General features: G+C 39.8%; 1 protein-coding gene across 2 annotated transcripts in view; it reads left to right on the top strand.

Moving 5' to 3' along the window:
- Window positions 1–25976, top strand: part of MARCHF11 (membrane associated ring-CH-type finger 11) — a 110830-nt gene that overhangs the window by 68499 nt on the left and 16355 nt on the right. For both annotated transcript variants that reach the window (XM_058430149.1, XM_032135458.2), the window contains exon 4: window positions 18442–18634. In XM_058430149.1, the coding sequence (XP_058286132.1) occupies window positions 18442–18634 (193 nt within the window). The remainder of the gene's footprint in view (window positions 1–18441; window positions 18635–25976) is intronic.

The following is a 25976-nucleotide window of genomic DNA, read 5'->3' as shown; positions in this document are numbered from 1 at the left end:
ATCCTCCTGGTCTTGTAATCTAAGGCCAGAGCAGCTTCCAAAGATCCTGGTGAGTGGCTTTGCAACTTCCTCTTTACTCTCTCTCTCCCCTGCCCCAGGCCAGCTGGGGCATCTGGAAGCAAACATGTCTGGTCCTCTGGGCCTCATCTTTTCTCTATATGAGCCTGGGAACAGTTCTGCCTCCCACAATCCCTTCCTTTCCCTGGCAGACGTCAAGACATGACCTTCCAAGTTCTGTACCCACCACTGCAACCCATACCTGCCCTCCCTTTCCTCTTTCTTAGCTTAAAAATGTCCAGATATAAGCTTATTTCTTTTAATAAAGGGCACCTTTGAAACGTGGTCCCCCCTTGCAGGACATGTGACAGGGGTATGGCTCTCTGTTTGGCTGCCTTGAGCTCAAACCCCTTACGGGAGGGGGAGCATGCAGACAGGCAGGTGTTGGAGCCTGGGTGAGTGCTTTGGACTCCAGCCCTGCCCAGCTCTAGTGGGCGAGCACTTTGGGCCCCAGCCCCACTCCAGCTATGATTATGTCTAGGGGTGGGTGCCTGTGACTCCCAAAGCCCAAGGAGGCATGTTACAGTGTGCTCTTTCAGCTTTGCCGTCCACTGATGGCTTGAGTGTTTAACCAGCTCAATGGACCCTCTGCCTTTTCGCAAGGGCAGAAGGCCAGTGTGACAGCTTTCTGTATCCTGAGCTCTTGTCCAGTGTCATGGAAGATTCAGGTCACACATGGACTTGAAGGATGAATGTAGGGGTTTTACTGAGTGGTAGAGGTGGCTATCAACAGGATAGATGGGGAGCTAGAAGGGGAATGGAGTGGGAAGATGATCTTCCCCTGGAGTTTGGCCATCCAGCGGCCGAACTCCTCTCTGACCACCCCCAGCCAAACTCCTCTAGGCGCTCAGACACTCTTTCCCTTCTCTCTTTCTCTGCCACGCCATTCTGCCATTTGTCTGCTTGTCTCCTCATCTCCTCATCTGCTCCTGGAGCCTGGGGTTCGGTATTTATGTGGGTACAGGATAGGGGGGTGTGATGGGCCAAAAGGCAACTTTTTGGGCACAGAAACAGGAATGCCTGTTGTCATTTAGGGCTGAGGGTATCCAGGCTTGAGGCTGGGGCCTTTGCTGGGGAACCGCCCTCTTCTACCCAGTATTTCCCTGTCTCCTGTCTGTATCACATTTAATATTGTTGTAGCTCTTTAATAATTAATTAATTACTTGGGAGATATAAGCCACCTTAATTTACTATTTGCAAAACATGTTTAACTCCAGTACTCCCAATCACAAAACTTTTGTGAAAGACATTTTTTGAAGAATAAAATATTCTTTAGTAGGGACATAACTGCCTAAAATCAATAATATGGTAATCTGATTTTCAAAAAAAAAAAATCAATAGTGCTTCCATCAAGCCCTCCTCTCTTTTCCAAACTACTTAGTTTATTTTTTCACTCTAAGCAACCCTTGGGAGAGGAAAAACTCTAGAAAATTTGCCTGCACATCTTAGATAAGCCCTGGTCCTAAGTAAAGTTGCTTATAAGGTGGTTCAGCTGTTATGTGGATACTGTCGTCTTCATTTCTTCTGTAATGTTTGTTATTTTGGAATATGTATAGGGACAGTTGGAAATGTTGTAAGAAGTACAGGTAGTACAGGTGCAGCTTCGTAACACACCTCACCTGCAGCCAGGGCCCAGCCACATCTGACGTTCATGGGGCAAGTGGTTTCTTCCATTTCCATGAGTAATGGGCCACCTCCCTTGAATTGATAAGGAAGATTAAGAATGAGTAGGAGTGAGAATATATGACCCCAGAGAGAACCAGAACACCCACAGTCCAAACACAGCACCTGTTTTAGTCTTTGTGTGTGATAGACTGGAACAGGGTTTCTTAACCTCAGCACTATTGACAGTTTGGGTCAGAAGGGTTTTTGTTGCGAGGTCTGTCCTTGTTTATCAGCATCCCTAACCTTTACCCCCTAGATGTCAATGGCACCATCTCCAGTAATGACAACACAAAATATCCTCAGATATTGTCAAACATCTCCTGGTGATAGGGTAGGGTAGGGTAGGGCAAAATTACCCTTGGTTGAGAATGACTGGACTAGAATTAGAAGCTAAAGTGGCTTTTGGGATCCTTTCATGCTGTCACAACAAGTCACTCATGTAAAGAAAGAAAACAAAACTACACTTCATGCATAGGCCCAATGTGTCTTGTGTTCTGATGCTACCATGGCATTGGGCCAAGTCACAGAACTCAGACATCCTGCCTGTAGAGATCTCACAGTGTGGTCAGGGAAGCAGATATGTCAAAGAACAATCATATTTTAACAGAGTTTACAGGGAGAAAATTGGTCATATTGTTGGATGTTATGTAGATAGAGCTATCAGATTGCCAACCACACTTTCTACTTTTCAAATGACCCCTCTGGGGTTGGTAGACATAGGCTTATTTTGAATGGGGTGCCACAGAGGCACCCCTTGCTCATTCCCCCTTCTTGGATCCTCATTCAGGTTGCTTCTGCCTGGAAGGTCTCATCTCAGAATTTTATATCTCCCAGTATGCCCTGCCGTTTACAGGGAGGTCTGCCTCCTACAGGAAGCCATTCTAAATTGCTTCAGCTTGCATTGATGTCTATCCACCCAGCTCCCATTATGAAACTCATAGTCTCTTCTACACAGTTTATGGCTCGACATGCAGTGGTATTTGGTCCCCTCAGTTTCCCATGCCGTGATCTTATCAAGTAGATTGTGAGCCCTTTGAAGGTAAAAATCAGATGTTATACTGGATTATTCACATAAAAGGGCTAAGCAAGTCACTGTTTGATTATTTGTCATTGGCTTGCAAAACCAGACATGGGAGGGGAACTCAAAAGTATGGAGAAGGCAAGTGAAAGATAAAATGAAATTGAAAAAAAAAAACAACAAAAACTGGAAGCCAGAGATCGAGAGGTGTTTGGTCTTCTGATGGGCACATTCCTTTCTGCCTAATGAACTTCTACAGATGCTTCAAAACCCCAGAGCCCATGTTACCTTCTCTGTGCTTTCTGTGGCTTGAGGTGACTGGGGGATCCCCTGCAGCCATTGGCCAAGTGTCTCCTCTCTTCCTGGACTGTCAGGTGTTCTGTCCAGAGGCTGGGGTATCTCAGTACATTTCTGCCTGGCTTGGCAAATAGTGAGTTCTCAATCAAAATATGAATGACTGCCCTAAAGTTTAAGCAAGGGGAAGATCTCTTTAGTGAGGAAAAGCTTGTTCTTTATTAATACCATAAAACCCTTATTGATGGGAAAACTAAAGGACTGCGAGGAATTCTAGGAACTCATAGAAAGGCATTTGTTTGTTATGTTAAAATATTATTCGAAGTAAAGGATAAAATATGAGAAGGCATCATAGCTATCCCTCCCTTTCCCCATGCCTTACTGAGGATTAATGAGCTGCCAAACCTCACGTAAGAGATTGACAGTTCTTTATGTCAGTGGAAAGAATTTCTTTGTACTTCAAGCAATGTGATATGCAAGCCACAGCAGGATGTCAGGAAAGGAGACATGATTTGGAGTTTAACTGGGAAATGGGCCGGGCAGCAGTGCCCAGACACACTGGTGATTATTCTTCCATCAGACTTCATCTAGAAGCCTCCAGAAGTGAAGGGCTAGGGGATTTGCCTTAATCAGAGAAGTTATCAGTTAGCGCTCTGTTACCTTTGAAGAAAAATTACAGCTATGTGAAAACCCATTATGTGCCCAGGACTGTGGGATGTGGGATGTGTGTGTGTGTGTGTGTGTGTGTGAGTGTGTGTGTGTTTGTGTTTCCTTTAGTCCTTACCATAACCTTATGTAATAATTACTATTATACAATTTTAAAGATGAGGAAAATAGGTTCTTTTTGCTCAAAGCCATATAGCAAAGAGATGGAGTAACAGACCCTCGATTCATATCTGACCTCAGAGTCCAAACTCATTAGCCAGCCTACAACCTTCCAGGAAGCAAAAAAACAAAACAAAACAAAACAAAAACAAGAAAAAAACTGAGCTTTTTTTTTTTTTTTTTGAGGTAAATGGCCTTCCTTGGGGTTCCCTCTCTGTTGGGTTGTGCCAGGAGCTAGATTTACTTTTAAAAATTAAGTGTATTTCAAGTATTTTACAATTGAAGATAACACACACCAACCGGACAAATAATTCACAAAAAGATTTTATTCATTTTGCTATTTTAAGGATTTTTTTCCCAGGGCCTTAAAAATAGTTTTATTGAGATGTAATTTATATGCTATAAAATTCCCCCATTTTAAGTGTACAATTCAGTAATTTTTAGTAAATTTATAGACTTGTTCAGCCTTTATCACCATACAGTTTTAGAATATTTTATCACCCCCAAAACATTTCTCATCCTTTTAAGGGCTTTTTGTTATAGAATTTCTAAGGTAGTTGTGGGGAAAAGGAGATGGAGGAGGAAGGGTAAGGGGAAAAGGTGGGAAGGAAAGAAAGATTGAATAATAAAGTGAAGTGAGTACTCTAGGGAATTATAGAGCAGAAAGGGGCCTTAAAGATGACTTAATCAAAATCTTCATTTTAAAGATGAGGAAGAGAAAGGATCGAGAAGTTGGGCAGCTCAGCTGAGTTGGTGGTACACGAAGAGTCTGGTTTTCTGAATTTTAGCCTGTTTCTCCTGCAGTTACCATGACGCAAAGATATTTAGTGGTCTCAAACAACTGTTTTCCTTTTGCTCACAATTTTATGGTCCGAAAGGGTTCTGCTGGGTGATTTGTCTATGGTCAATGTGGCATCTGCCTAGGGTTCTTGGGCAGGAGGATGCACTTCCATGAGAACTTCGCTTACATGTCTAGTTTCTCATTGCCCCTTGGTCTTCCTCTCCACATGGCGTCTCATCTGCCAGGGCCTCTCTCATGTGTCTTGAGCTTCTCATGGCATGGTGGTTTCAGTAATTCTTATGTGGCATGACTTTTAAAAGAGGGGAAACAGAAACTGCCAGGTCAGTTAAAATCTGTGTTTGGAATTGACACAGAGCCACTTCTCCATGTGCTATTGGTCAAAGCATCCCCTATATTCTAGGGGGTGGAGAAATGGGCACAGCTTCTTGATGGGGAATGGCAAGAGCCACATGGCAAAAGAGCACATGGACAGGATGTATTATTTTAACCATCTTTGGAAAATACAGGAAGCAAGAACAGGACTACGCAGGTGAACATCTCTGCAACATCCTTCCACATTTAAACCTGGTTCTTTCTTGTGATTTTGTAATTGTCATTGCCTTGTAGGATAAAATTGAAACTCCATAGTTAATCCTAGAAACCCCCTTCAAGCTTGCTCACGTGGATTCTACTCTCTAGCAACAATAAAACCCCACTATTTCCCAAACACACCAGCTCCTGTGCACATACTTCTCCTTGTCTGTCCTTCGTCTCCCCAGGTCCTCTGCTGTCTCTCCACCTAGCCAATTCTTCTGACCCATCTTGTCAAACTCAGTTCAAGTGCTGATGACTTGATGACCACGGCAGATGCAGTTTCTCCATTCGTCAAGCACCATATTCACTTTTCTCTATGAGTGCACACCAAGCTGTATTGTGATTTTAAAACTTTTGTGGAGTTTTTTTTTTTTTTTTTCTGCTTGGGCAGTGATCTCATGGTGACTTCTGTAGGGTCTGGCATGTACCAGACATCTGATAAGTTGCATGTTGAATGAATACATTTATACGTATTAGACGCTTAAAGGGGTCAGAATTCCATATGTATTTTTAGATCGGTGGTGTCAAGACAAGATAGTTCCCTTGACCCCTTCGTGGGACTTGTGAAAGGGTGGCTCCCTTACTCAGCCAACAATGCTCAAACGCCTTGCAAGACGGGGAACATGCAGGTGAGTGGGTACAGGAGCCAGGGCAAGTGCCTTTGGGTCCTGGCAGGAACAAACCCCGAACTGGCCCACAGCAACCATTAAACAGCTCAGTGGAAAGTCAGTGTGACAGCCTCTTGACCTGCACCTGGGTCCCTGTCCAATGCCCAAGAGGAATGAGGTCACACAGACTTGAAACATGGTGAATGTGGGGATTTTAGTGAGCCGTGGAAGTGGCTCTCAGCGGGATGGAGAGCTGGAAATGGGTTGGAGTGGGAAGGCAGTCTTCCCCTGGAGTTTGGCTGTCCGTGGCTGAACTCCTCTCCGGCCATAGTCTCCGACGTCCAGTTGCTGCTTCTCTAGGCATTCAGACACTTCTCTCTTCTCTGTGTGTGTGTGTTGGGTCTCGGGTCTGGGGTTCTTATGGGCACAGGACAGAGGGCATGGTAGACCAGAAGGCAACATTCAGGCAGGAAAACAGGGATGCGATGTTCTCATTTAGGATCACAGGTCCAGGCTTGAGGGTGAAGCCCTCTCCAGGGACCCTACCCTCTTCTACCCAGTATTTCCCTGCCTCCTGTATGTATCAGTGTCATCTTACAGTGTGGCTTTAACCAAGAACTGAGGCAAAGCCCAGTTCCATGTAGTAGCAGACACTGCACATTCAGATCAGCTTAATGGTCTGTGTTTTTTCTGTTACTGACTCAGCCACCTTATGATCTTATAGCCATTGTTTCATTCCTTAGAACCCCAATTAAGGAAGCAGACCAATGCATGGAGGCATCAACATACAATTATTCTAAGATATACCAAATGTCATTTTATAAAGAACATTGAGGTCCTTATGAGAAGAATTACCTGCTTGGTAGCAGTGCCAATTCACAGCTCTCTGCTCGTCCCAACATAGTATGCTGCCTCCCTGTAGCCAGGAGAAGCCACTTTGTAAAAGATTCTGCATAAATTTCATGCAAGGGCTAATCTGCCTCATTCTATGGTCCCTAATTACTAACAGTGTTGTTCTGACTACCAGGAGAAATTGCACTGGCCTACATGAACTGAAATATTTCAAGTGGGAAGGTCATTGCTTTCATGTGTGTCCGTGTGAAAAGACCACCAAACAGGCTTTGTGTGAGCAATAAAGCTTTTAATCACCTGGGTGCAGGCGGGCTGAGTCTGAAAAGAGAGTCAGCGAAGGGAGATGGGGGTGGGGCCGTTTTATAGGATTTGGGTAGGAAAAGGAAAAAGGGAGTTGTCCTCTTGGGAGGGAAAAAGGGAGTTGTCCTCTGGCAGGCAAAGTAGGGGGTCACAAGGTAGTGGTGGGGGAGCTTTTGAGCCAGGATGAGCCAGGAGAAGAAATTTCACAAGACAATGTCATCAGTTAAGGCAGGAACAGGCCATTTTCACTTCTTTTGTGGTGGAATGTCATCAGTTAAGGCAGGAACCCGAGATCTGGATGTGTAAGGGCAGGTCACAGGGGATATGATGGTTTAGCTTGTCAGGCTCAGAGGCCTGACAGTTGCTTTCAATGAAAATTCTGCTCCAAAAGCAAGGTTGAAAACAGCAATGGCCTGTTGAGAGTTTAAATAAGCTCCTTTAGCAAAGGTAGCTTTCAACTCCTGGTGGAGAGAACAAGTAAATCTAGTTATGACCGCCTACTAATTAGGTAGATAGGGCTCCCCTGGGGAGTCTGTATTTAAACATAATTAATACTGAATATTGAGAGGAGTAATGAAATAAAAACGCATCACATGCAGACACACACTTTTAATTCATATGGGGCAAAATCTAGTTACTAAGCCTAATCATATTAGACAGCTGACACTTGGGGAAGATTTCCCTGATTTGAAATAATAGCTAGCACCTGCTTTTGTTATGAGACGCAATTAAAACTGAGAAGGAGAAGGCAGCATAAATTGAAAACTGAAAAGCTAAAATGCATTTTTTTTTTTTTTTTTTTGAGATGGAGTCTCGCTCTGTCGCCCAGGCTGGAGTGCAGTGGCCCGATCTCAGCTTACTGCAACTCTGCCTCCCGGGTTCACGCCACTCTCCTGCCTCAGTCTCCTGAGTAGCTGGGACTACAGGAACCTAAAATGCATTTTTATTTCAACTTTTAGACTGTTAAATCTGGACTAATAAGCCACTGACAAATATGAAAATCTACAACAATCAAATAGGAGATAACATGGAGAGATGAGATGTGGATGGTTCTGGAAGAATTAGAGAATGCAAATAAAGGAATAAATATGCTTTTTTTTTTTTTTCCCCTGTGAGATCCAGAATCTTTGGTATTTCTTCTGTGGCCTCTGTACCCTGTAGTCGGCAAAGTAATGCTTGCAAGTCAGTCCAAATAGTTGTTGCTCCTGTTAATACTCAGTTATTCAGGGATTTTTCACAGTTAGACATAACCTTCTTTGTAAGATGCTTACCCTGTAGTTGCTAAATTACTCTGTACCCTATAGTTGCTAAATTAATGCTTGCTAGTCAGTCCAAATAGTTGTTGCTCTTATTAACTTCTCAGTTAGACATAACTTCCCACTAAACATCTTTATTCCTTCTAAGAAAACTTTTTACACCTTCTGCTGCTCTGATATATCTCCCTCCTGTGATTGGAGACAGACGGATAGGAGATTCTGGAAACAGGATTCAACTTCTGTTTCCAAAGACTTGGCACCTGGGTAAAGGGCAGCCTCTGATGGAAGGGTTTTCTTGGGTAGACACTTCTTTGTAAGGCCCATCTCACTCATGTTGTTCATGTCCTGTTCCCTGGCCACCTACAGCTGCCTCTGCCATTTAGAGTCACTCTCCACTCCACATCACTGGGCTCTACTGGTCCTGATTCTCACTTGATAACGAAACCTTCACATTATATTAATTTTCCTCCTCCTGGAATTGAATTTTGGAACTTCCGGGCTCATCTGGTCACTCTGGCCCTGGTCTGGTATTCCTTTTGCTGCTGCCTCCATGGCCTTGGGCCAGTTTTACCTTTGTTCTGATTCATCTAGGACTTTATTCTTCTAGTCCTGGAGTTAAAGGGCAGCCTCTCCTACTCCCGTGTCCACTTCACTTGAGTCCAGTACCCCGAGGAAGGTGGGGAAGAATCTCCTTAGTAGAGCGAAGTCTTCCTGAGGCTGTCTCCTCCCAGGGCTTCTTTTCTGGGGAAAGAAAATTTCTCTCCTTCTTTGCAATTCTGGGACCCAGGCACATGGTCTTGGACATTTATTCCAGGAACCCCCTGTGTAACCCATCCCTCGGGGGGCTTAATTTCTTCCTCCTGAGCAGCAAATCATTCTGAGCACATTGCCATAGTCCTGGGCCGTGACCCTTCAAACCCCCTGGGTTTTCCAGGTTTCTGGAAGAAAATTTGTATTGACATTCTAAATTCTGTACAGTAACATGAAATCCTGACAGCATTCCCGAGTACACATCGGGAGCTTCCCGCCCACTTCTCTGCTTTTCTGTTGGTGGCATGACTGAGTTCAAGGTATTTTAATGAACAAAATGATGATCTATGGTCAAGACACCATCCCTCAAAGGATGTGCGTTACCAATAGCTGAAGAAGTGGAGGAAAGATCTTTTCACACAAGAAAGTGAGTCTGGATCATTTTCTCCTGCCTAATTCTTTTGGAAATAGCAACCAACAATTTTCTTTTTTGATTTCTATGAGTTAAAATTATACTGATTAACTTCAAATGAGTGGTCTCTTTTAAAAAACTTTTTAAAAAACCAAACAAAACAAGAAGCTTTTGTTTTTCTGTTACTATTTTTCTCCTATTTTAACTTCTGAAGTTAAAATGGAGGAGAATGACAATTTGAACAATGGTGAGTCTTTTTAGCCACAACTGTAATTTATATGAGTCTTATTTATTTTTGGCATTTAAATATGTTTTTAATGAAATTACATCAGTGAAAAATCAACAAAGTGATAGTTTGTATTATAATATGTAAGCAGTTGAGGAACCCTTTTTTTCCCTCTCTTTTGTGGGTTATAATGATTCTATAAAACTTTGAAACATTAAATATATCTCCATACAGTATCAAATTTCCACCATGTGGCTGATGTGACAGGAGCTGACTCATAGTTGTCATAGCCCAAATTCATATTTCTTATAAATTAGGTATAAGTGGGTCATATTTCTTGAAAATTTGATCATCTTTCTTGAAAAATCTCTATTAGTAAACCCATTTCTAATAGGTGTGCATTCCTTGTTTAATGCTCACATCTATATTTTTCTTCTCTTTTCCTCTTTTTACAAAGAAAATGGCTTTTATTAAGCTAAGAAGTGTGTACATCAAAAGTGTAGAAACAAGGAAGAAGAGGTTTGGAGGATCATTTAACAAGAACACTCCAACTTTTAAAAAAATAAATCTTATATAGTTCTTTTTGAATTTTATCTAACAACAATTTGTAGGTTATCTTTTAAAAAAATTAGTCAAGTCATTTATGATTTTTGTTGTTTATATAGTATTGTTTTTGTAATTTCACTTTTCAACTTTTTGCTGCTATTTAAATATAACTGATCATTGTTATCTTGTATTTTTTTTTCTTGAGATGGAGTCTCACTCTGCCTCTCAGGCTGGAGTGTTGTGGCATGATCTCAATTCACTGCAACCTCTGCCTCCTGGGTTCAAGCAATTCTCCTGCCTCAGCCTCCTGAGTAGCTGGGATTACAGGAGACTGCCACCACACCCAGCTAATTTTTGTATTTTTAGTAGAGACAGGGTTTCACCATGTTGGCCAGGTTGGTCTTGAACTCTTGACCTCAGGTGATCCGCCTGCCTCCGCCTCCCCAAAGTGCTGGGATTACAGGTGTGAGCCACCACACCCTGCCTGTTATCTTGTATTTTGAGGCTTTGCTAAATTAATTTACTAATTCTAATAGGTTTTCTTGTAAATTCCCTAGGATTTCTACACAGATAATCATGCTATCTAAAAAGAGAGACAATTTTATAGTTTTTCCTTCATAATCTTTATACTTTTCTCTTTTTGTTATTTGGTTCATTGCATTGAATAGGACACCCAGTGCAAAGTCAAATAGAAGTAAAACGGGTGAAAATCTTTGCCTAGTTCCTGATCAGAGAAAATATAGCGTTTCCCCTCCACACAGGTACGATCCTATCTCTAAGTGTTTTTTGGATGCCTTTTTCAGGTTAGGAAGTTTTCTTTCTCTTCCTAGTTTTCATCATGGATGAGGGTATACCAAATGATTTTACCACATCTATTGAAAGGATATTTTTATTTCTAATATGGTCTGTTGCATTGATTGCTATTTGGATGTTATATTGACCTTGCATTTCTAGGGTGAACCTCACTCACTCATGCTGCATTGTTATTTTTCTGTATTGCTGGGTTCAATTTGCTAATATCTAGTAGAGGATTTCTTCTCATCCATGCTCATAAAGAATATTGGCCTGAAATTTGTCTTTTCTTATATAATGTTTTTGTCAGGTTTTGGTATCAGTGTTGTGTGGCCTTGTAAAATGAGTTGGAAAATGTTCTGTCCTCCTCTGTTTTCTGAGAGAGAATATGTCAGATTGATAAAATGTTGTCTTTAAATGCTTTATAACATCTGGTGAAACTGGTCCTGGAGGTGTTTGTTATCTTGTTTTTTTTTTTTTTTTTTGAGATGGAGTCTCGCTCTGTCACTCAGGCTGGAGTGCAGTGGCGTGATCTCGGCTCAGTGCAAGCTCCGCCTCCTGGGTTGACACCATTCTCCTGCCTCAGCCTCTCCAAGTAGCTGGGACTACAGGTGCCCGCCATCACGCCTGGCTTATTTTTTGTATTTTTAGTAGAGACGGGGTTTCACCGTGGTCTTGATCTCCTGACCTCGTGATCTGCCCGCCTCGGCCTCCCAAAGTGCTGGGATTACAAGCGTGAGCCACCGTGCCCGGCCTTGTTATCTTGTTTGTAGAAGGCTTTTGATGACAACTTCTGTTTCTATGTAGAATTATTCATACATTCCATTTCTTCTTGAGTCAGTTTTGGTAATTAAGTTTTCCAAGGAAGTTACGTATTTCCTTTATGCTCTGGGATTAATGGGCATACAGTTATTTATAGTATCTCCTTATTGCTCTTTCCATCTTTAGGATCAGTTATTATATTCCTCTTTCATTTAAGTAATTGTTAACAGTTTTTCCAGAGAAATGGTTCTATGTTTTCTAATGATTTTCTCTAGGTTGTTTAGATTTCCTCTTTCTTAGGCAAAGCAAATTGCTTTTGTCTAATCTTTAGCTCAGCTCTGATAAGTTTGTGAAAATGCTTTTCTAGCAGAAAAGACTCATACCAAATCATGAAAATCACTTTTAATATGCAGCCTATAAATACAGCTCTACAAAGAATGGGCATATAATTAACTGAATTTTGTATCTACATGTCAACTTGATTACACATTGAGATGTTTTCTGCCAGCATTTCAAATCCCAACTTTAGTGTTGCAATTTGCACACCATCTAAAGATGACTGAATGTAAGTTTTAGCTAAATTCATTTTCTGAAGAGGACACCTCTTAAGAGCAGGTGTTCTCTCCTGTGACACTGTTGAGTAATCCCACCTGTCATAGCACACAGTATAAATCATCATACTACAAATCTATTAACTTATGATTCATTCTGGCCTGCCTTGTAAAAACAAAGATGAAACGGTACCCGAGACTGAATGATTTAAGGCACCCTGAACAGGTCTTCTCTTCCTCGGAGTTCAGCCTAGTGCCCTCTGAGCATGTGCTATTTTCAGAGAGGAAATTGGTTCCTAAATTGAGAAGGTTCCTTAATTCTTTCAGACAGCAGAAAGACAGGTCCACCTTTTTCTAAATAGCTTCTTAGAGACCTGATGGAGTGTATGTCTTTCTCAAGTGCTTAACTTACTGGTTGGAAGGGATTTGTACAGGAAGAGACTTGGAGTATCCTGTCATGTCCTTAAAGAAAATTCATAGCTTTTTCTTCCCTCCTTTATTCTCTGAAGGCAGTAATAAACCTCCATTAATTAGTCATACTTCATTGATAAGAACACAGTATTTGCCTGGTTTTGCAGCAATCTGTGGAAATTATTGGAGTGCTTTTCTAATTTCTCATGGAGAATACTCCACTAACACGGAATCTCCCACACAAAGATACCCAATTCTGGGCCATGTACATTTTCAGAATCTTTGTAGGACTGGTGGACCCTATTGGTACATCTCTGGGAAGTTACATGTAAAGAGAATATTACATAATATCCAATGTGAGTTATTTAATTTCTCCCAAAATTTCATTAAAATTAAAGAGATATAACTCCTTGAGCTTATCTTCTTCGTGTTAAAATTAACAAACTGCAGCTTTCAGATTCAAGAAATATTTGGAGATACCATTTAGAAAGGTATGAGTCAGATTTTGGAACTTTGTTGGACTGCTTTTGCAGGTGGTAAATTTTTTCCATTCCCACAGCCACCTTTTAAATAGGTGTGACTGAGCCCGTGTTGTTTTTCCTTTCAGATACAGGATGTGTCAGTTTAAGTAGGGAATTAAGGAGTGAGAGAAAAGAGAGTAGGCAGAGAGAAGGGCATTTTAGAAAGAACTGAGGCTTTGGAGACAGATCTGAGTTCTCACTTCTTGACTAACTGGTGGCTTGGCCGGAGTGGGTCTTTATCCCATAGACACTGATGGGATGGATGCAGAGAGAATGAAAATCTGGCAGTTGGATGAGTAGTGGAAACTAAAGTCAGGATTCCGTGTATTTCCAGTATTTCCTGGGTGTGCTCAGCTCTGTGGTGCACAGGAGGGGGCATGAGACTCAGCTTCTGCCACCGGGAAACCTGCAGTCCGGGGACAACGGGGACGTACATAGCTATCTGGGATTCGAGTGTGAAGGAAGGAAGCCAGCTTTACCCAGAAGTATAAATAGTGGACAGTAGGGGCCCAGATAAAAGGATCCTGTTTAGGAGAGGAAGTGCATGAGAGGATGGCTCTTTAGAAGAGGTGGCATTAGTGCCTGGTATGGACAGATGGATCAGTTGAATAAAGAGGAGACAGACGTTGCGTGCCGAGGAAAGACCACGCTCAAAGACACAGAGGGACCAAAGTAAACAGTGCATTTGGGAGAATAAAAAGAAGTCATATGAAGCTGAATTGAGGGGTCTGTCTGCCTGCCTGCCTCCCTCCCTCCCTCCCTCCCTCCCTCCCTTCCTTCCTTCCTTCCTTCCTTCCTTCCTTCCTTCCTTCCTTCCTTCCTTCCTTCCTTCCTTCCCTGCTCCTTTCCTCTCTTCCTCTTAATCGCCCTCCATCCCTTTTTGATCCTTCTACCAGACACTGAGGATACGTGCTGAACCATTTAGCCCTCCTCGCTGAAGCTTAGAGGGACATCTCCCCTTGCATTAGGAATGAACCCCGGGGAATTACTCTGAGGAGCAGGGAATGACTCACAGCTTCAAGGTCAGCTAGAAAGCTCTTTCAGTAGCCTAGAGAAGACAGACTGGGAAGCTTCATCAGGAGAACTGTCATGGCACTGCAGAGGCGGGGTGTATGCCATTAATTGTTATCAAAGCTCTTGGTGGAATTATTACATAGTCTAGTGTAAGTGGTAAAAGCATGAACCTGGAAGCCAGACTACCTGGGTTTGTACCTCAACTCCAGTCCTCACTGGATGTGTAACCTTGGGCACGTTGTTTAACTTCTCTCTGTCTCAGTTTACTTACCTGTAAAATGGGGATAACAATAGTAATTCCCTCATAGAGGAGTTGTGGGAATTAAATGACTTAATACAAATAAATAACCTCTTAGAAAAGTGCCTGGCATGTATCAGTCCTGTACAAATAGAAGCTATAATTATTAAATTATTAAATTTAGTAAATTACTAAATTACTTCTTCTAGTGCACTAAATGAGGGTGAGCTTCCAAAAGAGGTGCCAGTTGGTCCCACTTTTGCTGGAAACAGTACATGAACTTGTTTGTTTTGTAGAAGTAAACAGCTTTTCAGGAATATGAAAGGATCACACATTTTCAACTATTACGGAAAGAAAGAAAGCAGTAGCAACTATTTAGAGCCAATCTGGCTATTGTTATATTACTTTTCTTTCCAAATGTGGGAAGAAAGTTAAATGCAACACACACACACATGTGCACACACACACACGTACACACAGACACACACACTCCTATGTATCTCTTTAGAGGAGACAGTGAAATATTTTGCTGAAAAGTTTTGGAAATAATCTCACAAGCTGGCCTTTGGATTATTTCCAAAACTTATGGATATAACATTGGGGTAGAGAGAGAAGTCCCACGAGACTTATTTTCTCCTTTTATCATCGAAGCAAATGGCCCATTAACACAGCTCCTTCAGGCTGAGCCCATTAGATGATGCACGCCCTCCAAGGACAAGGACACTGGGTGAGTGTTTTCTACTGGTCGAAGGCAGAATTATTTCTTCTAGCGGAAGAATGAGAACAACCCTCCTTTTTGCACATAATGGTAGATATAAGAAAGCACCGTATATAGTGGGCAGAGAAATTACCAAGATGATAGCTGTCTTTAAAGGGAAATTCCTGTGTTTATAATTGAGTTTAGTAATTTTGGTTTCAGTAATGATGTGTCCTCATTAACTATTCAAAAATGATGTTAATTTTAAGGTTCATCAATATATGAGGAACGTCTGTTTACTTGTAAACACATTTGCATATTTGCATTATTAGCAGAGTGATATAAAACCAAAAAAAATTTCAGGGAGCTCACTATAGATTTTGTACAATTTAACCTTCTTTAAAAAATAATCTTCAAAAATCCTAAATTACTTCTTATATTTACAACAAAAATAATTTCTATGATGATAGTGAATAGTTAAGCTTCCCAGTGTACTGTAATCAAGGGTTGTTCTTTTTTCTTTGCCTCCGGACATAATCTTAAACATGTTCATTCCAAACTGCCGAGCATTTGAATTGTACACAAATTTAAATTTGCTGTCACTAAAACAAGTGTGAAGCGTCCCTGTTTCTTGCTTCTGGTGAGCCTCTCCCTTCATTTATTCACCTAGGATCAGCCACACCTCACCTAGGATCAGCCACACCTCGTGTGTCAGAAGCATGCCATACAGAAAATGGAAGAGGCTGGCACCTCAGGGTCAGCGCGTGGCCACTCGATTTGCTGGGTCCCAGGAAACACTGTAGCCAATGCATCAGCGCGTGGCCACTCGATTTGCTGGGTCCCAGGAAACACTGTAGCCAATGCATCCAACCATCACTTCCATCCTGCCAAATCCAAGCATGCGGTAGGGCCTAGCCACACTATGTCTACAGACACCATGGTGAATTATCATGCAAGGAGGCTTGGATCAATTAATTAGTAGGCCTAATTGAAGCCAAATATAATTCATTATGCAGTTTTGAGCTATTCAAATTTACTCCCCTAAGATTACATCATAGACTTATTGGCAAACAGAAAATAGATATCAGTAAAGTCTCTTCTTGGTGAATCCTTGTTACCCCCCTTTGATTACCTAGGATTCCTCCAGTTCCGGCATACACAGTTTGAACATGCGGCCCACCATATGAAAGTCAAACACACACACACACACGCCTCATGGACTTAAAGGATGCTTTGTTTTTCATCTATCTGATGTGACTAATAAATTGCTAAAGGGTAAAGTAACGTGTATAGACATGGTAGCGCCCATTTAGGATGGTTGATAGCAATTTTCTTCGTTGCTCACCATATTGCATTCAAAACAAATTTTAATGAGCATCAAAACTGAACAAGAACAAGAGATACTGACACTTCATATCTGTTTGGTGACACCAGATTTAAAATGGTTAAAGATATGAAGGCCTGGCAGTTTGGAATAAATGTACTTAAAATTATGTCAGTAAACTAGGAATAAAACAACTTCAGACACATCTTGGAATACAGCCTTGATTCATTTGTAATGACAAAATAATATCAACTAGTTTAATTATTTTTTATTTTATTTTATTTTACTTTAAGTTCTGGGATACAGATGCACAACGTGCAGGATTGTTACATAGGTATACATGGTGGTTTGCTACACCCATCAACCCGTTACCCAGGTTTTAAGCCCCTCAGGCATTAGGTATTTGTCCTGGTGCTCTCCCTCCCCTTTTTCCCCGCCCCCCCAACAGGCCCCGGTGTGATGTTCCCCTCCCTGTGTCCATGTGTTCTCATTGTTCAACTCCCACTTATGAAATAGTTTAATTATTATTCATTCGGAATTGTAAAAGCACAAACCATTTCTCACTAAATTAATCTTTACATTAAAATGAATGGAAATCTCTTTCTCACAGTATTTCACCAAACTTTGTTGTTTGGTTCTGTTTTTTAAAAGAAAAATAAGGTAATTGACTTTAGAAAATGAAATATTTCAAATGTACACTGGTATTTAATCTTTAACAAATGTAGAATTTAATAGTATCATGAATATGCAAGGTCACATACATACTTAAAAATGTTACATGTAAATTATTTATTTATGGTATGTGTATGAGAGAGAGAGTGTGTGACAGAGAGACAGACAATGAGGGAGAAAGGATCAGTGTCATAAACTTGCCATTTGGGGATACATAAGTTCAGATTGAAGGTAAGTAAAGAGTTTGACAAAATTTCAGATTCATCTGATGGATGCTGATTGCTTAAGCTCATTTTTTTAAAGATTTAAAAAACTGTTTAAGAATTCTTCTGAGAAGCCATATGTTGCCATAGCCATAGCTCTTCCACACGGGATGAGTAAATTATGCAGGTTGTTTTGAGTTTCATGGTTTACTGGCAAACCTTAATAACAATTCTGGTTTCATTTCTGCTTCAATTATGCAAAAGTGAGAACATGATTAATTAATCCTCTCCAGTCAATAGCAGTCTTGAAGGATTTTTGATCATTTGTACTGTAAATTCTTTTGAATATTGATACTTAGGGCACCAAATTATTTGCCCCACTGAAGAGTACATGCTGAAAATGGTTGTGAGTTTCAGAGATACGTCATGTAGGTACAAATTCTAAATCTTGACAAAAATACTTCATGGCTTACCCGTTAGATAATAAAAAGTCAGTAATATCTGACTATATGGAAGGTACCAATAACAGATAATGTACAATTTTATACTTCCCTTATGATTATTCTAGTGTGTTATCTTAAATGACTTTTTCAGTGATGTTCTGATATAACTTATTTGCTTTTTACATTTTTTTCTACAAAAACAAGAGACAGTTCCCTCTTTTTGCAGTAGCCAAATGTATTAAGAGCAAACTAAATTACCAGATAGAGAAGTTCTAACCATGTATGGTCAGAGTGTATTAATTTCATGCATGCATGAAAGATAATAATGTGATTTCCAGGTACTAAATATTCCTTAGCCATTCACACTCAGTACTATTATCTGGAATCAAACTAGATTAAACTTACAGAATGGTGAATTACTGAAAATAATGAAGTTAAGGCAAGTCATTAATCTTTATCTGCTTCTCTATTTTTTATAGCCTGGATGAAATGAAAAAATTCATTTGGGGGCTCATCAGATTTCAAAGGGTCTAACATTATGAAAAGAAGCACAGGACTGAAAATGTTTTTTTTTTTTCTTTTTTAATTATACACAGCACCTTTCTTACATGCCTCTGTTTTTCTTTTAGTGGCAGAGCATTTCTATAACACTGGTTGAGAAAGTTCAGATGATTGCTGTAATCCTAGGATCCCTGTTCTTAATAGCCAGTGTGACTTGGCTCCTCTGGTCAGCCTTCAGCCCCTATGCAGTGTGGCAGAGGAAGGACATCCTTTTTCAGATCTGCTATGGAATGTATGGTTTTATGGATCTAGTGTGCATAGGTAAGACCATGACCTTCAACGTTAACACACTGTCAGTAATCCATTTCTTTCAGCGATTACGTTTTCACCATTCGGATCTAATAGAGAATGTTGTGGATTGACTTATCTCAGTTCTCCAGTTAATGAATTAGCTGTGGGTCACAACTGGGCTGCTTTTCTAAGAAAGCATAGCATCTATATTCCCGTGTAGTTTGAAAAAAAATTAACAGGATAATGCCCATTTAAAGTGAGATGTTGTGCAACTGAAAGAAAGGAGGAAGGGTTGAAGAAATTCTTTGGAGTGAGTGATATAAGGATAGTCATTTATTTCTAAGGAATAAGAGCAAACCAGTTTCCCTTTACAAAGCTGGGGAAGTCCTGGCTGATGCAAATGGCGGTACTGTATTGTGTGTTTGGGGAGAGGACAGACATCTCGATGTCTTACATCATGATGACTGTGCAGATTCTCTGAGGGCAGAAAGGGGCCCCTTGGAAGTTTAGGGACTTGGGGACAGTTTTCCTTGCTGGCCTGTGTCTCTTTGTTTTACTTAATAAACTCAGTGACTTAGAAGAGAAAAAGTATCGAACATTTTAGCTAAAATAAACCCTGCAAAAAGGTTACTTCTGTGTTTCATTTGACCCATCTGTTGCTCCCTAGTACTGTGAGAAAACGGAAGCCAATCATGCAGCATTTATGTGGCATGTGTGAGGTGCACAGGCATGGCAATGGTTACCAGTGGGTGAGGGGTAGAGTGGTGTGGGTGGCTTTAGGGAGGTACCACGGCATTGGGAGCATTTTCCTGCTCTGATGTGGCAGAAATGCACAGGCTCTACCCAGATCTACTGAATTAGGAACTGCAGGGGTGGGGCCTAGCCATCTGGGTTTTACAGCCCCTCCGAGGTTCTGATGCATGCTGAAGCTTGAGGACTACCAGCTTCAGCGGATGGATGCTAAGCTTGGGATCAAGAGACTTGGTTTCTAATCCGGGCCTCTGCTAGGGCAGGTCACCTTCATCCCTCCATACTTCTGTTTTCTCACCTATAAAAATGCAAAGGATAATTCCAACCATGCAAGTCTAAATAAAGGAAATAATGATTATAAAACAATTATGTTATTAATTAGAAGTTGTAGATTAAGTATATTTGATTAAGTTGAAAACATTGAATAACTTTGAGATCACTTCAACTTAATGCCTCTACTTACTGGAGCTTTAATTTGACTAGCAATTTTAATATATTCAGCCATTTTTTTCTAAAAGAATTCTATAAATGTTTAAAATATGATCAGCATGATTTTTTTTTTACTGTTTTCTTTCCTTCTTTCTCACTAGTACAGGTCTAATAGGAAAGAAACCGATCAAATTTCAGGCCAGAAAGAAAAAAATAAAAGAGCGAAATGTTTTGAATAATATATAAACTGAAGAGATGTTGCCTGAATAATTGAGCTAATCATGTATATGAACAGTTTGCATGAAATGTGATAATGCATATGAAAGCATTTGGAAGTTCTAACTCTTTATTCAAATATAATCTCTAGGGCATTGCTCTAATAAAGAATCACAAAATTGATGCGCAAATTGAATCCCTTAACACATTCAAAGACAGTGTTTATTCTGTCTTTCAGCATGAATGATATAAAATGAGGTGTTCTATTGATATTAAAAGGGGAGATGCAAAATAAAAGAGCCAGTTAGCTCCCAATCCAACCTGGAAAGAAAAAACGTCCAGTTGACTTTCTTGCCCTCAGTATAAACACTCAAAAAGACCATGCATTTCATGGTCAGGAAATGATTTTTTTTTTTTAATTTCACAACTTGCATTTAGTGCTGAGTTATTATATCTTAAATTTTGATGACTAATGTTAATATTTTGGTCAAGATTATTACAGTTCTGGTTTCAAGAGCACAGACATATGAACAAATAATCTTTCAGTAATACATGACAATTTCAAGCTTCTCTTTTGAAATTTGAGCATTTGCCCATTTTATAAAGTCAAATTTCTTAGAAACAAAAACAGTTGCCATTTTTCTGGAGATACTTTGGAGAATGAGTATTTTTTTTTTTTTTTTTTTTTTTTTTTTTTTGAGACGGAGTCTCGCTCTGTCGCCCAGGCTGGAGTGCAGTGGCGCAGTCTCGGCTCACTGCAAGCTCCGCCTCCGGGGTTCACGCCATTCTCCTGCCTCAGCCTCTCCGAGTAGCTGGGACTACAGGCGCCCGCCACCACGCCCGGCTAATTTTTTGTATTTTTAGTAGAGACGGGGTTTCACCGTGGTCTCGATCTCCTGACCTCGTGATCCGCCCGCCTCGGCCTCCCAAAGTGCTGGGATTACAAGCGTGAGCCACCGCGCCCGGCCTGGAGAATGAGTATTTTATCTGAATCTTAAATATCAATGACAGTTTTCATTGTGTTTTGACTCATCAAATCTTACTTTTATCATTCCATGATCTATTTGTATATTTTGAAAAAAATTAAAGAATTCTGATTGAACATTGTTTATTTTACTTGGCAGTTTCACTGATTAGTCTGTTGTGGCTTGGAGAATATCTTAATTTTTTTCCCCAATAAATTAAGAAACTATTATAGTAAAGAAAACAAAATACTCCTAGTCTACCAATGGCCAATTGGATTGCAGCCAGGAAGATCTCCTGCTAATATTTCAAATTAATTCAAATGTCTGCAAATTAAATGCAGACAGTAACAAAGATTATATTGATTGTACCTTAAATACTCCTGACTGGAAGATTTAGAGGCAGTTAGTGTGAAAAGCAGGTTTACAACTTTGTGTCCCATTTCCTCAGCTCAGTTTAATAAATATTTCCTAGGAACTTTCTGTGTGTTGAACAGTGCTAGGTTCTGTGAATAAAAATAACAGTCACCCACTTTCTTCCCCAAGGAGCTCATGAGGAGGACAGGCAGGTAAGTAAGTGATTAGAATACAGTGGGATGTGCACAGTTGTGGAAGTATGCACGGGAAGGGGTAGTTGAACACCAGGAGGGATGAACTCTGTGGTGCTGTGTGTAGGGACGGGAAGGTTTCAGGCCGATTTCATGGGGAAGCGATAGCCAAGTAGATGAACAGATACTTGGCAAGTAGAGAGCTGGCCTCCTTCTTGCCATGGGAAGATGTGAGATTGGCTCCCCATTCAAAGGATTTTAATATAATTGGAGACATCCCTCTTTCCTATCTGTCCAAGCTTTCCAAACTTGATTCTACCTAAGTAGAAGAAACAGGTTGGCAGCTTCATAAATATTATTTGAAAAAATAATTCTGAAAATCCATAGAAGATTATTCCAGAATCCAAAAATGTTATCATCCAGCCAGTCTATGTAATGCTTAGGAGAGTTGGATTGTTAAATAGAAGTTAAGATTTGGAGAATATTTGTTTACTTGGGGAAATTTATTTACTTATTCCTAGTCACAGTGAATTTGTTTGTTGCTTTCATTCATAATTAATACATTTTCTTCTTTCCCAATATTTGGTTTTTTTTTCTTGCTATTAACGTTTTGAGTTCGCTCAAGGGTCTAGCCGCTATTATAGTTGAAACATCTAGATCAGGGCTGCTCAAAATAACTTTCTGCAAGGATGAAATTCTGTATCTGTGGCATCCAATTCTGTTGACAGTAGCTAAATTTGGCTATTGAGTACTTGAAATATGGCTAGTGAGATTGAGAAGTTAATTTTCAATTTAATTTAAATAGCCACATGTGGCTAGTGACTATTATATTAGACACAGATTCTACATAGTGGAATGGTAAGTGCGTAAGAGCTTGGATAACAGGTTTCCCTTTGTCTGTATGGGTTGCATTTCCTAAGTGATAAAGGAATTCTTTTCCAAGAGAGGTGAATAAAGTGAAAATGAGTTTGAGAATTAAAAGAAGGGTGTTAAATTATGTGTGATTGCCAAGAGTTAGACAGTGATAAAGGAGAGACATGTTTGACAAATGACTCTTTTTGTTACTGGACTTTTTAAGAATACTTCTATGGATCAAGTGTGAATTTAATTTTCAATCTGTACTTATTATAAAATTCACATCTGTTTTAAGGAAATTAGAATGTAAAGAGATTATATTTGGGGAGTGCTTCCACATGTTTAAATAGATGGCATGATTGTAAACCAGGAAAACTAATAGAAAGGATTTAAGTCACTTTAGGATTTAAGCTAGTGGCAGTAATTTAGGGAGAAGTAACAGCCAAGGAAGCGCATGTTGGCTCCCCACTAAAAAAGATTTGCACAGTGAACAAAGGAAGATGAGCAAACTCAGAAATGAAGCACACCTGCCTGGCAGAAGGCCTTGGGCAGAGGATTTGCTTCTTCACTCCACCCTGGACACTTTGAGAAAAAATAGAAGACCATCATTTCTGTTGACCCTTTGATTCAAGGGAAGCTAGTGCCACAAGAAGAATATGTTTATTAATGACTAAATGTTTGAAGGACCAGAAGAGGGCCATGTGATGACAGGAGTTATTCGATTAACTTGCATCTAAAGAGTGAAGGCAGTCACCAAGTCATTTTAGCATCTGATAGAACCAGATGAGGTGAGTTCAAGTTCTGGTTAATAGAAGCAGCAAACCAAAACTCTGTTATCATCAGTGGTATTTGCAAAATAGAGATAGTTGTGCTTGTACCAGCTCTAATCAACAGCGCAAGTTAATGGCAAATCCAAGTTTGGAAATGTTTTGATCTTCCCTCAAATACTATGGGAAGATACTGATTATGTTTATAACACTTAAAAACATGGATTGCTTTGGTCTCTTAAAATTTTTCCTAATTGTCCACATAATATACAAACACATGTGAAATTTGTGTTTATAATTGTGAAATCTATAAAGTTAACAAAAGACCACTTAACTCACACCCCCAATTCTGCTATGCTACTCCCTTTGCAGAAAAGTCCCCTTTCTGCATTTTGATGTTTATCTTCCAGATTTTTTCATTAGGTTTACATGGGTTTAGGTACATGGATACTTCTGCGTTTTATTTATAAGTGAGATCATACTGTACATGGTGTTGAGAAAATAGTCTTTTTCACTCAACGATATAATCTAGAGATCGTTCCCTGTTATAACAGATGTACGACAATGTATTTAAACTTTTTTCTACTGACGAATTTGTATGTTGTTACCAGTTTTTGCCTTTAGGGACCATACTGTAAAGGACATCGTTTTACACGAATATTTCTTTTAGCACAATTCTGAGAAGTGGAAAGTCTGGGTTGAGTAATAAGCCTATGTAAATTTTGATAAGTCCTTTTACATTGCCACCTAAAAAGGCTTTATCAATTGATCCCCCCACACACACACACCGATACGTATGAGGTCCTGTTTTCTCATACCATGCCAACTATGGATATCATCACTTGTTTGACATTTTAATCAGTGGATTTAACTACATGTAACATCATTCGAGTAGTTTTCTTAAAATTATTCCATAGCTATTTAAGTTTGTGGGACAATTTTATCTAAAAAATAAAAATAAAAATGGCTCACATAGGTCATGCCAATGTGCAGCACATCCTGCGTGATGTTTTTTGGGATCGCAGGGATGCCACAGGCAGGGACATAGATGAGTTCTAATCTGTAAACACTAAGAACTGATCAAGAGCAGAGACCTTTGCCTCTCAAAAACCCTGCATTCTCCAGCACACTTTAGGAGTTTTTGGGTCACTTTAAAAAAAAAATCTATTATACTTTTAACACTGAGGGGATTTTGTTTCTCAGTCTGTCTCTTTTTAGTGTAGAAAGTGCTCCCTGAAATTGCTTCAAGAAAAGTAGCTCTCTCTGTGGCTAAAGTATTGATCCTGTTATTGCCTGTTCTTCATATTATTTTATTTCTCAAAGCACAAGCATGGACAATGGAGGAAATATAGACACACATACACACACACACACACACACACACAGACACACACACACACACACTCTGATCCATGATTGATCCCTGATATATACCCACGAGGAACCAAAAATATCTCTCTTGAGGCTCTTTTGAAATAATGAATTAAAGTATAATGTAATTGTTTATGTTGTCTTTCTTTTGAAAGCTACAGAGATTAGGGAATTTTAAAAAATAACCTGAGATATACCAGAATGAGGATCAGATCAAAATATCTTATTATACCAGTTATATTTAATACTAAAAAAAGAAGATGCTCTTTCTACAGAAAGTTCATGCTCTCCAACAAACTTTGAAATGAAATAATTTTTCTTTAAATACATGTAAATTCTTTTTTTTTTTTTTTTTTTTTGACACAGAGTCTTGCTCTATCACCCAGGCTGGAGTGCAGTGGTGTGATCTTGGCCCACTGCAACCTCCATCTCCCAGGTTCAAGCGATTTTCCTTCCTCAGCCTCCTGAGTAGCTGGGATTACAGGCACACACCATCACACCTGGCTAATTTTTGTATTTTTAGTAGAGATGGGGTTTCACCATGTTGGCCAGGCTGGCCTTGAACTCCTGACCTCGACCCGCCTGCCTCGGCCTCCCAAAGTGCTGGGATTACAGGTGTGAGCCATGGCGCCTGGCCTATGTAAATTCTTACAGTTATTATTATAGCCTTTTAAAAAATCTGTTTGTCCTATTTGATAATATATCTAGCTGGAGCTACTTCGGCACACATAAGAAAACTACTTTGAATTACCAGTTGGTAATACATTCACATTTCATTACAGAATTTCAGAATAATAAATACCATGTATTACTATGGTCGTAGATGGATTATATTGGACATATATTTACATTTTTTAAAGTGAGGGTAATATTTTTCTCCTGCTTAACTTTGCTACCTTTTTTTTCCAGATAGAGTAGCTAAAAGTTTCACATAATCTAACATTTTATTGACACGAAACTTAAAATATACATTTACTAACTCTGTGTTGTATGAATAAAGGTGAAGAATTTTGAAAACGAAATTCAGGATAATCAAACTCTGTGATCACAAATAAGTTTCCCACATGGAAGATGACGACTTGTCTATTTAAAACTAGTGTTGTTTCCCCCTAAAATGACGCCTTTAGGTCATCGTTATCCTCCTTGTAGTTTGCTTTCTATGAATATAAACCAACTAGAATAAGGAAGGCATAATTAAGAAAATAAATCTACTGCTAAAGAAAAAACTTCTAATCCATTTCAAACAAAATATACATGACTTTTAGACTATCTCCTTTAAAAAATTCTTCATACCCTCTGGTATCTCTCAGCATGATTCAGGAGTTGACAATGATTTCTTAAATTATTTTAGGTTAAAAACTTACTGAAAGGAAAGAGAAAGAAATTAGCATTGGAAGTTGAAATATGCTGTAATTTACAGCAGAAAAAAATGAGTTTGCCCAAGACCGCAGGAGAGCCTTAAGTTCATTGCCAC

This window comes from Hylobates moloch, unplaced genomic scaffold, assembly GCF_009828535.3.
Source record: "Hylobates moloch isolate HMO894 unplaced genomic scaffold, HMol_V3 SCAFFOLD_17, whole genome shotgun sequence".
NCBI classification, from domain to species: Eukaryota; Metazoa; Chordata; class Mammalia; order Primates; family Hylobatidae; genus Hylobates; species Hylobates moloch.
Note: the sequence above shows the minus strand (reverse complement) of the source record. Positions and strands in the feature narration are given on the sequence as shown.